The sequence below is a fragment of the Centruroides vittatus genome, unplaced genomic scaffold, assembly GCF_030686945.1.
Source record: "Centruroides vittatus isolate TY-2023 unplaced genomic scaffold, ASM3068694v2 contig_371, whole genome shotgun sequence".
Lineage (NCBI taxonomy): Eukaryota > Metazoa > Arthropoda > Arachnida > Scorpiones > Buthidae > Centruroides > Centruroides vittatus.
The window spans coordinates 1,223,268-1,238,932 of NW_027122194.1; the positions used below are offsets into that span (position 1 = coordinate 1,223,268).

At 32.8% G+C, this 15,665-nt stretch overlaps 1 protein-coding gene and 1 long non-coding RNA gene across 2 annotated transcripts; one reads left to right on the forward strand and one right to left on the reverse strand.

The window, feature by feature from the left end:
* The first annotated feature begins 683 nt into the window (after window positions 1-683).
* LOC136975450 (uncharacterized) lies at window positions 684-2,081 on the forward strand. The gene has a single exon (XM_067270509.1). The coding sequence runs from the start codon at window positions 684-686 to the stop codon at window positions 2,079-2,081; it is 1,398 nt and encodes a 465-aa protein (XP_067126610.1).
* Window positions 2,082-9,428: 7,347 nt separating this feature from the next.
* Window positions 9,429-15,191, reverse strand: LOC136975388 (uncharacterized). The gene is made up of 2 exons (XR_010880784.1): window positions 14,471-15,191; window positions 9,429-12,374 (listed from the first exon to the last, which is right to left on the reverse strand). It is a non-coding gene; the product is annotated as an uncharacterized lncRNA (long non-coding RNA).
* Between the last annotated feature and the right edge of the window lie 474 nt (window positions 15,192-15,665).

Genomic DNA, 15,665 nt, shown 5'->3' on the forward strand with positions numbered 1-15,665 from the left:
ATAAGCCTAATGAACTCAGGCCGATTTCATTACTATCAGTCTTCGGTAAAGTCCTTGAGCGACTAATAACAGATCGCTTAACTTGGCATATTGAGAACAAGGCACTCCTTAGCAACATTCAATACGGTTTTAGGCAGAAAATTTCCTCTTCAGATGCTATTTACGATGCCGTACAAAATATCAAAAATCTACTAGATAACCATAAATACGTGCTCGGTGTTAGTTTGGATATATCTAAAGCGTTCGACAGTGCCTGGTGGCCTTTCGTACTCCTTCAACTAAGGAAAACTGCTTGCTCATCAAATATATATCATCTATTTGCAAATTATCTTCATGGTCGCAAAGCCATACTAAAATATGGAACATGCTGTGTGGAACAGCAACATTGTACGAGGATGCCCACAGGGATCAGTATGCGGACCTCTGCTACGGAACTTAACCTTTAATGCTTTTTTACAAGAAAACTTTGGATATGACTCGCTACCGCCTATGCAGATGATGTGCTAATTCTTATTGGTGGGAGATCTCGTGCAGTATTGGAAAAACGTGGCAACGAGATACTCGAAAAAATATATCAATGGGGAAAACAATACAAATTAAACTTTAATCCGAATAAGACTATTGGAATCGTATTCAACAAGCCACGACAACCCAACTTATACCTTCGCAAACCTTCAATCAAAATGAATAATATGCCGATTAAAATTGAAAAAAGCATTAAATATCTCGGCGTATGGATAGATTTTAGACTTGGCTGGGAAGATCATGTCAAATATATTGCTAAGAGAACAACCTTAATCTTTCATGCTTTCTCACAAATTGCTAGGAAAAACTGGGGACTCACATCAGACGCTATAAATATTATTTATGATCAAATTTACATCCCCATTATTACTTACGGTTGCTGTAGTTGGGGTAACGCCATTCATAAAGTTCACCTACATCGAAAATTAATATCTTCACAGAGGAAAGCACTGATTTTAATAACGAGAGCATATAGGACAACTCCTACTTGTAGCTTACAGGTACTAGCTCGAAAACCTCCAATTACAGAGATTATCCAACTCGAATACAATCTACACCAACTGAAAATAGGAACCAATATTTGCACTTCTACCGGTGAAATTAGATCGGAAAACTATGAAAATCATAGTCCAACTGCTGAAAGTCTACCTCCATACATTAACAACCTATTTCGGATTGATCCTCCCACACAACCCGACTTTGAAATTTATACTGATGGTTCTGGAATCGACGAATCCATCGGTTGTGCTTTTGTAGTCTACGAACACAACATGGAAATACACAATGTAAAAGGCAAGTTACATAAAGCAAGTACGGTATTCCAGGCGGAATTGCTAGCTATATACATGGCTACCTACTGGATCGAACTTTACCAGGAATATAAGAACGTCCATATAATTAGTGATTCATATTCTGCTATTCAACTTCTTCGTAGTAGAAAACCGCACCCTATTGCCACTCGCATTCGTTACTTATTCTACAATTCTACCAATGAATATAGCATCACTTGGACAAGAGGACATCAGGGATTAATAGGAAACGAACGTGCGGATCAATTAGCTAAGGAAGCCGCCAGGGATATGACTACTTGCACTATATATAATAAGATCTGCCGGAGAAGTGTCAGAAAATTATTATACGATGATATACTCCATCGTTGGCAAAATAACTGGACTCAAAAACATAACAACATTACTTTCAAATTCGTACCAGATGTTAAAAATTTCCATGATACATACGAATGGGTTAAACCAAGTTCTCCTCTCACCCAATTTCTTACTGGACACGCTAAATTTTCCAATTATCTTCAGCGTTTTACGAACAAAAGAAATGCCTTATGTGCTATCTGTAATCTTCAAGATAACATTGACCATTATATATTTGAATGCATTTCTCTCGAAACAGAACGTCTCAATCTAAAAATCACTGTAAACAGCTACAATATTGATTGGCCATGTGATCACGACGTCTTCATTAAAAACAAGGAAATCTTCAATGCTTTCTACAAACTCATTAAAAGACACGAAACCATTGCCACACTTGCCACTAGGGACTGACTTACATCGCTTCCTCTCCGTGCAGTGGTTTTCTCCAAATTACTACACTACGCAGTTACTTACCAACCATGGTAAATTTGCAGCCTACCTGCACCGTTTCACCAACAGGGACCCACAAGTCTGCCCGACTTGCCAAGTGGAAGATGGCTCCGATCATTACCTCTTTGACTGCTATACTCTTGAACACGAACGCATGAATATTAGACTCCTCATGGATGAACTCAATATTAGTTGGCCATGCAACCACTCTGACATTTGGGCCAGCAAGGAAATCTTCCTTGCCTTTGAAAGGTTAGCCAGAAGCTTCGGCAACCACTCAATGAGGCTCATCAACAACTAGATTCAGCTGCCGCCATCGGACTCTTCCTCTGCAGCTGGCAGCCTACTCATCACGCGATCTCATTGTACTACCCGTGGCTGTACTACTTACACTACGGTCTGTCTCCTGCTTGCCTGCTGCGTTGCATTTCTTACATCACCATCAGTAATACTGTTCAGCATACTGGACCTTATTAGGATCAACTGATGCATAATAACAACAAGACATGCTGCTGCTATTGCAGTCGTTCACTGCCGCTGGTAGCTCTCCCAAGTACAGGTAAGTACCAAAAATTAATTTTTAGTTCGTGCCACTGATGCCTTTATATATAATTTCAGGGTTCATCAGATAATTACTACTCGCAAACACATGTGGACACGTGGATACTGACTGTGACCAATTGAAGAACATAAATTTAGTGTATCAGAAACTGTATCAATACACTTAATTGGAATAAACACGATACATGTAACAATCATTGAGACACCGATTGAGACCTAATGTCGATCATAGATATAGTGTATCAGAACTCTACTAATACACTTATTTGGAAAGAACACCTCCTATGGTATGCTCTGCTTCAAGACTCTAGTTCTTGAATTCAAGAAACCCTTTTACCTCTATATCTAAGGACTCAACAAGTTTGTGAGCCTTACTCGAATGTTTTCCAAGAACATGCTATCAGGATCTTTGGAACTTTGGAACATCCACTTTACATTCGTTGCAAGAACTTTTGAACAACTAAATGAAATGAACTATGCTAGTCGACAATTCGACATCTCCTGGCGTATATTAATTTTCAGTGCAGTATGCACTATACTATGCACTGCCTTTCTACGACAACCATTCCAGGTGTTCTCTGTATTACGGCATCTCACAATGCCATCGCCATTCGGCCACGTGTATTCAACATATCATCATCTGTACTACGTATCCTGGAATAATAATACGTATATCTACCGCTATTCATACAGGAACACTTGGCTCATTGACTTTCTTTGGTTGCCATGCTTTAATACTATTAATATTTAATTATTTTTTTTTTAGGTTAAGTTGAAATTATTTTAATTTAACTATTATTAATATAATATTGTATCATTCTATCCTAAAGTCTAGTTGGAATGAAATGTCTACTGGAAATACCCTATATTGTAACCTTGTCAGGCCTTCTGGCAGGGTACCTCCACCTCATGCCACTACCATGTATCGTAACAACCTTCGCCATCTATTCTACTCTATCGATCTGTAAACAAATACCTGCAATTCAATCTGTCCTTTCGTATAAATTATGCCTTATGTGACTACTTATTCTTATCCTCTGTAATTCCATTACTCATTGCAACTCATGTAAAAACTATGGTACAACCATTCCATCTAGATGTTAATTCACCATAAATACTGTAAAAATGTTACACTCAGCTATGTTTTGACGGTACTGAGTATGTGCGTATGTGCCTTAATAAAAATTGAAATGAAATGAAAAGAAAAGAATTTCGAACACAACAAATTCAAAATAATGAAAATGTCCTTTAATGTATAGAAAATCAACACATCAGCTTACGTGCTTCATATTGAGAAGCATTTTCGTGACCTGAAGAAAAAGATTTGAAGATGACTATCTTCATCTCCTTTCCTGTTATAATATGATATATAAATTATAAATATGGAGGGTTATATATTCTATTTCAACGAAATAATATCTGAATATTAAACCTTATACTCTAGTAAGGTGTTAATTTTTCTATATATTTAGAGGTTCATCCAGTTGATCAAATATTAAGATAGTTTTTAATTAAAAAAAAAAAAATCAAACCTTTCTACTTCACAAAAATTATTAAATGTGAAACTACTGTCTGCATTATTTTGAACGTTGTTGTATGAAGTAAGGAAGGATGGCCAAATAATTCGAGCTTCGGTGGTATTTACAACAGACTATTTAGAAGCATTAGAAGTTGATGCAACACAGAACGGACTGGTGGCACTTTTCGGTTTTTGCGAAGGTGTCATCAAATCTGTACTACGTGTCTCCAACGTTACAGTAGTAACCGAGTTTTTCTCTTCCATTTTACAGCTAATTCCATTTTTATTTTCTACATTAGATTTTCCAGTCAATTTCTCCGGGTTCTCTACTACGTCAAATTCTTCGTCTTTTATTTTTAACTCTTCGGTTATCTTTTTCGCTATCTGAACTAAAAAAATTTAAATTTTCCTAAGGAATTCTAGACATATTATACATAAGAATATAATTATAAATAAATTTACATAAGTTATTCCACGGAAATTAATTCGTTTTCTTTGAATATTTTTTAACGTTGTGATCAAAATGAATAAATTCAAACTCTATCACGAAAAAAGAACAAAAATTTGATTAGAAATTTCTTGATTTAAAATATTCGATTAAATTATTTTTTAAATATTCTGATGACTTTTAGGTAATTAATAATAATATAAACAGAATATTTTATCTATTAAGAGCAAAGCACATAATACGAAGATATACTAAATATCCCTTTCTTCTACTTCTTTTAGTAGGATGCTCCGTCCTGTAGACCTGTATTAGTCGTTATAGTGGCGAGACCTCTAGTAGTCATAAACTTTTTTATATTCTGTAAAATATGAGATCAGGGCTTGTTGATAATTAGTGGGGTTGATTTTTACTCTTTCTGCCCTGTGGACACTAAGAGGGCCACTTTTAGCAAGCTCATTATGGGTTCGGCCAGGCCCACAATGGGGCGGCCGGGTGATGAAGGACGGGGCCCGACATATCCGGACGGATCACCTCCGAAAAATTCCCGGGGATTTTTTGACCGTCCGGATTCGATCTCGGATTTCTCAAAGTGGTAGGCTGCCATCTTAACCGCTCGGCCATCCGGCCGCATATTTTGGGCAGTCTAGGTGATGATTATCGTGTCGATCTGATCGGGGCGATACCTGCATTTGATAATTAGAGGTGGGCGATCCAGTTCCACTGTTAGAATTGAAACTGTTGGAACTGATCCGGGTGCGGAACTATTCCAACAGTTTCAGTCTGGTCCAACTGTAGCGTAAAGGTCCGTCGGAACCGTTAGGTTAGGCCGTTTCTAGGAATCATTACGTAACGTCGGAATTGCTTAGTATGTTGGACTAGACGGTCTCTCATTTACTTTTATATCCTATATAAAACCGATAGGATATAAAATTTTTCTTTCTATACTTTGTTTTTTGATCGATCTGCTCCAAATTATTCTTGTTTAACTCGGAATCTGAGGAAAATATAAACTATCACAAAACCTGGACACCTTACCCCTCTCCTGATTTCATCCCCCTTATTAACTTCTAAATCCTTTGAAAAATTTGGTGCGAATCGGACATACTTATTCTCTAGGACTGAGGAAAATATGAAATTTGGAGTCCCCACTCTTCCCCTCATTTGATCTCTTCGACACTTCGTGATAAACAAAACGTAAGCAAAATAACCAATTTCTTCAACTAGTATCAAAATCTGTATATACAGTAGTCACCACTGAACTTAGACCAGCAGGCCGCAGTTAACATGCCATCCAGTGGCGTAGCGTAGCGAGGGCGGCGGGGGCGGCCCGCCCCAGGCGGCACTTATAGGGGGCGGCAAAATTTCACAATAAACAATATCATCTTGTAAAAATACCTAAATAAGGGGGCGGCGAAATTTTCCTCCGCCCCGGGCGGCTGACACCCACGCTACGCCACTGATGCCATCCAATAAATAGTTTTAAAAAAGTAGCTTTGATTCATTGTATGAATGTTTTACATAATTTAAAGCAAATATACAGTAATTAATTTTTATTTTTGCTAAATATCAACTTGATATCTTGCAAGTTTAACAAAATTGAGTCAGTCAAACTTGAGTCACAGGCATCAAAAAACAAACCACTGCGTCACCCCCAGCGCCGGATTAAGCCTCTAGCGGGCCCTAGACAAAATTTAAATTGGGGCCCCATTTAAATAAGTTGCTTCTAAACAAATCTTATATAATGTGACATTAGCGTAGCTAGCATGGGTGACACCCGGTGCGGATTTCGTGGTGTCACCCCAAGTCACACCGTAGTGTCACCCTTTTTAACTCTTTTATAAAACACTATTCAATTGTAATATCCTCGCACTCGAGCAACTTGAACGCTATATCGAATATGCGATGTCACGACGTATAAGTTTCGATTTAGAAAACAAATCATAACCATATATCAGGAATATTCCTAGATGGTGCGAGAGATCTCGTAGCGTACATTACTTCTGACGCACGGGTTGCTGTTGACCTTTTTATTTATTTATTTATTTTTTTAGGTAATGGCTAGTCGGGCGGAGCTTAGCAGGAATTCTTAAATACAGCCTTTTCTGTCCTATCGAGTTTCTTGAACAATTTTAACTCGTTTTGAAACAGAGAAATCTTCTGCACTGAAGCCAGGCCCTTCCGAATTACGGGCCCTAGATATTTGTCTACTTTGCCTATTCGATAATCCGGCCCTGGTCACCCCTGTCAATGAACATAGACTACTGCATGTATAATATTTTGTTGCATCACCTTTGCGGCCGAAACACCTCTATACGTTTCGGCATGCTGTTGACTAGGTGTTCACATTCATCTGCCATTATGGAATTCCAGATAGTTAAGATGGAAACTTTTTGTCCTTCGACTGTCAATGGCGTGATTTTTGCAGACGTCTTTTCATAATGTTCCATACATTCTGAATTGGTGAAAGATCTGGCTGTTGGATGGCCAAGGAAAAACTTCTATGTTCTTTTCTGCAAACCACTGTTTTTTTTTCTGCTTGTATGACATGTGGCCCCATCCTGCTGGAAAATACAGGTTCTATTTGGATATAGCTTTGCTGTGGACGGAAGTAAATACTGTTGTAGAATGTTAATGTATTGCTCTGAAGCAAGTGTTCCATCAACAAATGTCAACTGACCCATACCACTGATGCTCATACATCCCCAAACCATGAAGCTGGCAGGAAACTTCACTGACCGATACAACGATGCTCATTAGCTTGACTGGCAGATCGAATGACACGTTTGCTTTTGTCTGTTGCTGATATTTCAAAGTTTGATTTATCAGACCAAAGAATTTCATGCCACTTTTGTTGAGACCAGGAAAGATGTTCTTTGGCTCACTGTACCCGTTTCTTCTTTTGATATGCTGTTAGCAAAGGTTTTTCACATGTGCATAGAACTGGAAGTGCATTTTTTGCAGTTTCTGCGTGTTGTCGAAACATACATTCTTTCCAGTTGTATCATTCCACATTATAGTTACATTCAATACCTGTGGCACTGCGGTTGTTTTTTACGAGTCTTTCAAAACTCCTATCATCAACTTTTAAAGTTTTTCGCTGATGTCCAGCAGTTTTGTTAGGTATAACATGGCCATGGTTAGTGTAATAAACAATAATCTGGTGCACTGTTGTCTCGCTTAGCATTCGCTCTTTTCTAATAGCTCTCTCAGACATGCCACGACTTTGTTTAGCAATGATAGCATTCCTTAAATCTTCTGAAACAGCATTTCCGCTGGTCATTGTAGACAAAATGCAAAGGTTCGCAAATAAAACTAAAAAAGCACCTTACATCATTCACAGAATTACTGCAAGCTAAAGTGATAATCATTGTTTCAGAAATACTGCAATTGTAACATTATTTAAATAAAAATTATCGGCTGACCTATGGTCATTGACATGGGTGACGCAGCAGTCTGTTTTTTGATGCCCGTGACTCAAGTTTGACTGGGTCAATTTTGTTAAACTTGCAAGATATCAAGTTGACATTTAGCAAAAGTAAAGATTAATTACTGTATATTTGTTCTAAATTATGTAAAACATTTGTGCAATGAATCAAAGCTACTTTTTTTAAAACCTATTTATTGGATGACATGTTAACTGTGACCTGGTCTAACTTCAGTGGTGACTACTGTACTTGTTATTAAGGTTGAGGCTTATTCACAAAAAGTGTGGCACTCTATTCGGATACAATCACACAAGGAGCAAAGCTACTAACTGGTTTAGAAGTTTTTTATTGCTTTCAGTTTGTCAAAGATACATTTCAGGCCAGGCCCCTCATAAGTTTGACCTAGTTTGATATTACAACATATTTTAAACCCTTTTATGATCCCCCCGGCAGAATTTTCTGCCGGGTGAGTATCAGGTAGGTACACTCAACCGTCAGAATTTTCTGCCGGCTGAGAACGAAGGCAATAACAACAATTTTTATTTGAACTATACATCTTAGACGCATGCAGTTTTTGCGATTATTTTCTTCTGTTTAAGTTTTACATGGTAATATTTTTTTGGATTTTATTTTTAAATAAATTTGTCAGTATATTTTAAGTTAATTTATCAAGTAAAATTATGAAGAAAATAACTAGACATTTTTGTTGAAAAAGTTTTTTAAACATAATGCTTAATTATTTAATCATCATCACTTGAAACAGAGCAGTCCGTAGGGTAATGGGAACCTGGGGAAAAGTACTGTACATATTCAGGAGCCCTATAGCAATAAATAAGTAAACAAACATTGTATAGGGCAACTTGCTCCTCCACCTCTGCAACCCTGGCATGAAAGAAATTTGAATATGTTATTAAAGGGACAACAATAACAACAGAAAATTTAGATATTGAATATATTGAGCCAGTTTTTGAAATGCAACAAACCATTTGAAATCACAGAATTAAAAGAAAATCTATAAAAGAGAGATCTCTTTCTTCTAACATAAATTCTCTCTTCTATAGAAAATAAAATCTATATTCTATAGAAGAAAGATTTTATCATCTAAATATAAAATTCAACAAGTCTTCTGGAATACAATTTGTTCATTTATTGTTTTATTTTCTTTATTATATTTTTAGTGAAGATATTTTAGTCTTTTTTATTGTTTGAAAAATTTTTCAGAACCCAAAAGATTATTTGTACCTAAGCATCTTTCTGGAGAAGCCCACCCTAGTTTTGCATGTGTAAATGCAGTCCTGCTACTCTAAAATATATATTAATATAAATTTTATATTAAAATTGACTTTACTACAAAATATAAACAAAATCTAAATTTATTTTCTATAAAACAAATACACAATTGTAATAACTTCTCATACATAAAAATTTTCTGATATTGTGGAACAAACATAACTATTGTTATTAATGCACAAACATTTTCTCATTACTGTTTATTTTACAAAATTTTACAATCATTTTTTATTTTAATCTCATGAAAACATAAATATAGTCAACTGACTATAATTAATTATATCTTCCACTTTTGAGGAAGATTATGCTCAGAAAATAATATTTTCTTGATTTATGAAATCAAAATGAAGACAGATCATCATAATCAATAGTGCAGTTATTATTAGCATCACTGTTTTGGATGCATTTTGAGATAGAAAAACCATCATTAAAAATTCTTTTGACTAAATTGTAGCTCAAAGTTTCAGAATTTGATCAAGACACTATCAGCAACATGTGACTAATATGTTCAATATCAACTTATTCTCAACTGTACTCTTGTTAAAATATAAGATTTCCATTTCCTCTAATGTATCTGAAGTTATTTTAATTAATAATTTTATATTAATCTAGGAGACAACACACAAACTATTTTTAATAATCAACAAAATGAGAAACGAGATTTTATCTCATTTCAGAACATTATTTAAAATGAGATTTTACTTCCAACTGCAACCTACAAATTTCAAATATTGACAACTATAGTAAATTATTTGTTGTAATTTTGTCAACACATTGTAATTATTGCACTAAATATGACAGAATGTTAATTGCTAAATATTCCAGAATTTGTTATCACACTCCACTGATCTTTGCCATTATTAACTAAAACTGAAACAAAGTTTAAACTGTATAGTATGGTGTGTAATTAAAGCAATTTGTTTTATTACTGTATTACTTTAAATTTAAGATGCAGTTTTTGCTTTTTCTGAACTTAAATCATTGGAGCAAAATGTCCAGGTGGTCAAGGCAATTAAGGTGTCAGCCAACCTTCTTTGGAACCTTAGGTTGAATCCAGACGGTTAAAAATTCTCAGAAATGTTTCCAGAATAGTCTGTCCCAAATATGTTAGATCTTAGGATCTCAGCCAGGTCCAGAGTGATGGGCATGGCTGAGATCCTAAGCGAAAGCCTTCTTAGTGCCCATGAGTCAGAGAGAGTCAAAAAATATTAAAAGTTGGGAAAAATCTTAAATTTAAGATTTACTTCTAATTATTATTCAAGTTTTCCTGAAAATTTCTTTTTAGAAATGGGATAAGCCTTATATTTGAAGTGATACAGTATTATAATTTCTATTACTATTGTTAGAAAAAAAATTACATTTCCTTTTGAAAATTATTCATCTAAATTATTTAAAAATAAATAAAAGTGTAAAATATCTTGGTAATATGTCTTTTGAATATATAGCATCTTGACTAGGCATTTATCACAAAATTTATTTTTATTAATAATTACAAAAATCAGTGAAGTTCTAATAAAAAATTTCAATATCTTATAAAATAATATATTATTCTATTTTTATAATTATAAAATGTTTAATATGCTTTCTAAATTTGAATTCTCTTTAAAGATTTTTATCCTATTAAAACATTTTTTATTTTTATTAAATTAACATATTATATTGAAAGAGAAGGTACGTAAATGCATGCAAATAAAAATTGTGCTAATCTTATATAATTCAAACTTGAAATGAATTGCAGTAGAGCATCAATTTTTTAGATGAATTATGTTTACATTATAAAATACAGCGTCTAATTCACAATTATAATATTTCTCATTAAATTTTTTCTAGGTTTAATAATATACTAAACTTTTTACTATTTAGCTTATAAATTAATTCCTATTTTATTAAAATTATTGTTTTTTAATTAATTAAAAAACCAGAAAAAGAAACTTGTGGATTTGAAGATTTCATATATTTTTAAATGAATAAAACTTAATATTTAATGTTCATGTAATAAACAAATGATTTTATTAATAAATATTGATACTTATTATTGTATCTTTATTCTATATGTTGTTTTTATCACTGGGCTCTTGTTTGGGGAAAGTCATTTCTTACTCATTGAAGCGTTACTCTTTTTGCACTATTATAAAAAATAAAGAATGTTCATTTTCAATGTTAGATGGCTGAGGAAGCCACGGGAACCAGATTCAAGTCTAAGAAGAAGCTATTTCTTCAGGTTTTGTTCCTCATTACCCCTTCTGGTTTTACATAAATGTCTTTCTTATTCCTGTAGAGTTAGAGATAATCTTTTGGATATTTTTTTAATTAACTAAGTTAATGACTTATGCACTGATAATTTTATTGAGTAATCTGATGGTTGAGGCAGTTAAGACATCAGCCTACTGCTCTGGGGAACACAAAATCCAAACTAGGTGAACAACCCCAGAAGTTTTTCATGGGAAGTCTATCCTGAATATGTCAAGAATTGAATCTCATTACCCAGTACTTCCTTTGTGGGCCTGGACACAATGGGTATGATTAAAAATACTCCCTTAGTGCTTATAGAGCAGAGTTTAACCTGCATTAACTCAGTTTAAATAACAATCAGAGCATCAGAATGTGAACCTACTGATTGCCAAGCCAAATTTCAAACAAATTTATATCTAATAATTGTAATTGCTTTAGCATTTAACTAACGTGACATTCTATTGTAAAAGCAGTAGAACAGATTCTTATCAAAACAACTACATGTCATTACATCTTCATAAAAGCAATTTGTTAAACATTGCCTAAAAATTAAAAATATGCATGACTAAAAATTTTCAATATGAAAGAGCTAATATGTTTTATGTTGATGATTTAATGCATACATAGCATAAAAACATCAACTTTTCTAAAATGAAGTATAGTATTTAGATATGTATTATGAATAATGGAGGTGAGAGTGAAAAATGCTTGATGCAGTGTTTAACCAAATAAACTTTTGTGCCATAAAATAACTAACTAGAATGAAAATAGAGATAATGCTGAATATGCATTAGGGTGGTGCTTAAAATAGGAAAAAATAAATCAAAAAATGATGAACAACAAAAAGAAAAAACAAGGCTCAAGTATAAGATATATTAGTTTCCCATATGTGAAATATGTGGCTTATATGAAGAGATTAATAAAGAATTGCAAAAAGTCGACATAAAACTTGCACCTAAATATGAAAAACTGAAATCCTGGTTAAAAAATAAAAGCAGTATACAGCAAAATAGAAAAGAGGAAAAAGAAACAAAGAATGTTGTTTACGAAATTCCATGCACTTGTAATAATGCTAGTATTTACATTGGAGAAACAAAACGTAAGCTAAATGTCAGATTAAAAGAACACATTGCTGACTTAAAATACAATCGTTTACATTCTGTATTTCATGATCATTGTCTACTTAACAATTGTAACATAAACAAAGATGGTGCAAAAATTTTATATAAAGAAAAGAATGCTAATAATGGGAAATTTAAAGAGGTGTAGCTATCATAAATTCCAAGAATTGTATAAATAAAAATTTAAGTATAAATATAAACGAGAACTGGTTGAAAATATTATAGATATAAAATATAAAACATTTTTTAAGAATTTTATGGAAAAATTTGAAGTTTGTTTGACTACTTTTGGCTATGAAGATAATTATGTAAATTCAGATCGTCCCAACCAACCAAATATGCAAATAGTTAACAAACAGCAGCACAATAATGAGTGACGTACCATAAAAAATAAGTTTCTTGATTAAAGTAATAAGTTTTCAGATTTAGTGTTATATCAAGACAGAACTAAAATGAAGTTCGTCAATAAGAAGATAAGAGATCTGTTGCATTCAATTCAAAAAGTAAGACCTAATATCGGATACGTTTAATACACCGAAATTTATAGCAGAATAAGCTTGTATGTTTATATATTTAAAAAAAAAATTTTTATATTTTAATCAGCTGTACGTGGATTCTGTACATTTGTCACGGTAAATTTGACATTCGAACTTGTGCTGTACACGCACACCCTTGAGTTCAAGGAATTAATGGTACGTCTCAAGATAATTTCTATACAATTTATTGGTGTATATTGTATGATTTAGAATACTATATATATTATTTTCTATTAGTTGACTGAAGAGGGGCAAAATGCCCAAAACGAGTGAATGTACCTGTAAATAACAATCAACTAATAAAGGTGGAAAAAGCCAGGTGTTTGATAAATAACATGGTCTTGTGTTCAATGCTCAAAAAAAATAAATTGCTTACTTTTTTGTGGTCCTACCCTACAGAACTATTCCAACTGGTCTCAAATTACTACAGAAGAAATGTAACTTGATATATTAATATTAGAGGTAGCTCAATGACCACAAAGTTTATAAAAGGAGTGATTTATGACAAATGAAAACATACAAGACCTGTTTTGGTAAACCAGACTTGTTTCACTTTTGAACAATTACAAACAAATTAAATAGTCATGTGGACTACAATATTAAAAAACTTGATGAATTACAAACCAAAATGAAACGAAAAAATTTTTAAACATCACAATTCATAAAATTTGAAATTTTCAGTACTACGTTCAATGTAACTTTATCAGTTTATTTTGGTAGAGGCAGAGAGTGTCTCTTTATTGCTATCTGGATAAACTGCCTCCAACTGATCCCTCACTAGTTACTGTGCCTGAACTTGTCCATACAAGCCAAATATCCAATAGGTGCTGATGTAAACAGTATGAGTCACTGAGTCAGCCTCAACCAGAAACAAGGAAAAACATTTGCAGCAAGACTTGATGATGTCAGCAAAATAAAGATCACAAGCCATGACAGAAATTAATTCTGTGGGAATGTCATGTAATTAACATGTGATTAATTTAATAGTGTATTTATTGAGATGAACAACTACAGTTTTACAAAATGTTGTACTAAAATGGATATATTGTGGTTGAAGCTTGTGATTGCCATATGCTCATCCTTACTATTTGGAACCTATAAAACTTCAGTGATGTTGAGCTACCAGTAAATATTCACCAATGGAATAGATTTTTGGCACGAATGTTTTCTATATATATTGGAATGGAAACATTTAAAAATAGTGAAAATAAGATCCACCCTAATATGCATGCATCCTTATTTTTGTAAGGCTCATCTAATTCCTGATAAAAATTTTTGCATATTTGTTAACTCAATTAGTTTTTATGATAAATTCTACTTGTTTTTTTATTTTTGCATTATACATTCAAAGCAAATAACTAACAATATTAATGATAACTTTAGAAATATGCTTATGCTGATTTGCTGAATAGTATTGTTAAGAGTTGAATATACAGTATAAGCATAATTTGCATAATGAGACATTAAAATTATAATTAATAATACTCTAAAACAGATGCATATGAAAACTGTTAAAATGCACTCATAAAATACAAACAACTGTAAGAATATGAATAGATTACTGATGACTAACATTTATATTTATGAAAAAAATTCAAGCTAAACTTTGATTTAGCATATTATTTAAAATTGACATTAAATTAAGTTTGGTGATAAACTGAAGACTACAATCAGAATTCTACATAATGAGATCTACATATAAGTTTGAGTTTGGGAATTTGAATGTCATGTGATTTAGTAAAAGCAATGCTGTTAACAATGCAAAATTGTGCAATTAATAATTTACAGATATTAAAGGATTTTATATTTAATATTTATAAGAATACAGTTCTCATTAGTGGTGCTATATCAAGATTTGATTGTATATAAAAATAAATCTTCAAAATCTTTTAAAACAGTCTGTTTAAAATTACTTCATTCAAAAGTCACCAAATCAAAAAACATTTTACGATTTATATTTCTTTTATAATTCAAATTTTTTAATTACAAAGAAATTTTTAAAAATTTTTTATTTCAGAAACTGTTTTGCTTGTTTAAATCAGTGCTCTTCGACCTTGGATCTTATATCTTGGATCTTATATCAAGTTGATGTAATAGTGTAAACCATGACTAGCAGAATAGTGTAAATCAGACTAGCAGAAAATTTCCTGCCAGTCTGCAAAAAATTTTGTAAACTGGCAGGAAATTTTGTAATAACAAAATAATAAGATTTTAAACTTGTAATTAATATAAACAGGTTTTTATTTATTTTTTTTATTATTGAAATTGTTTAAATAAAGTTCATTATAAAAATTTTATTAAAATTTTTAGATAATACTACAATTACTATATAATAATAATAAAAAGAATTTATAAAATAATTACGTTTATGCATGACAGTTATCAAATGTGTGTCAGTCTTACGATAAATCTC

Coding starts and splice junctions, on each gene's coding strand:
- LOC136975450 (XM_067270509.1), top strand. CDS start 684: ATGAATAATATGCCGATTAAAATTGAAAAAAGCATTAAATATCTCGGC.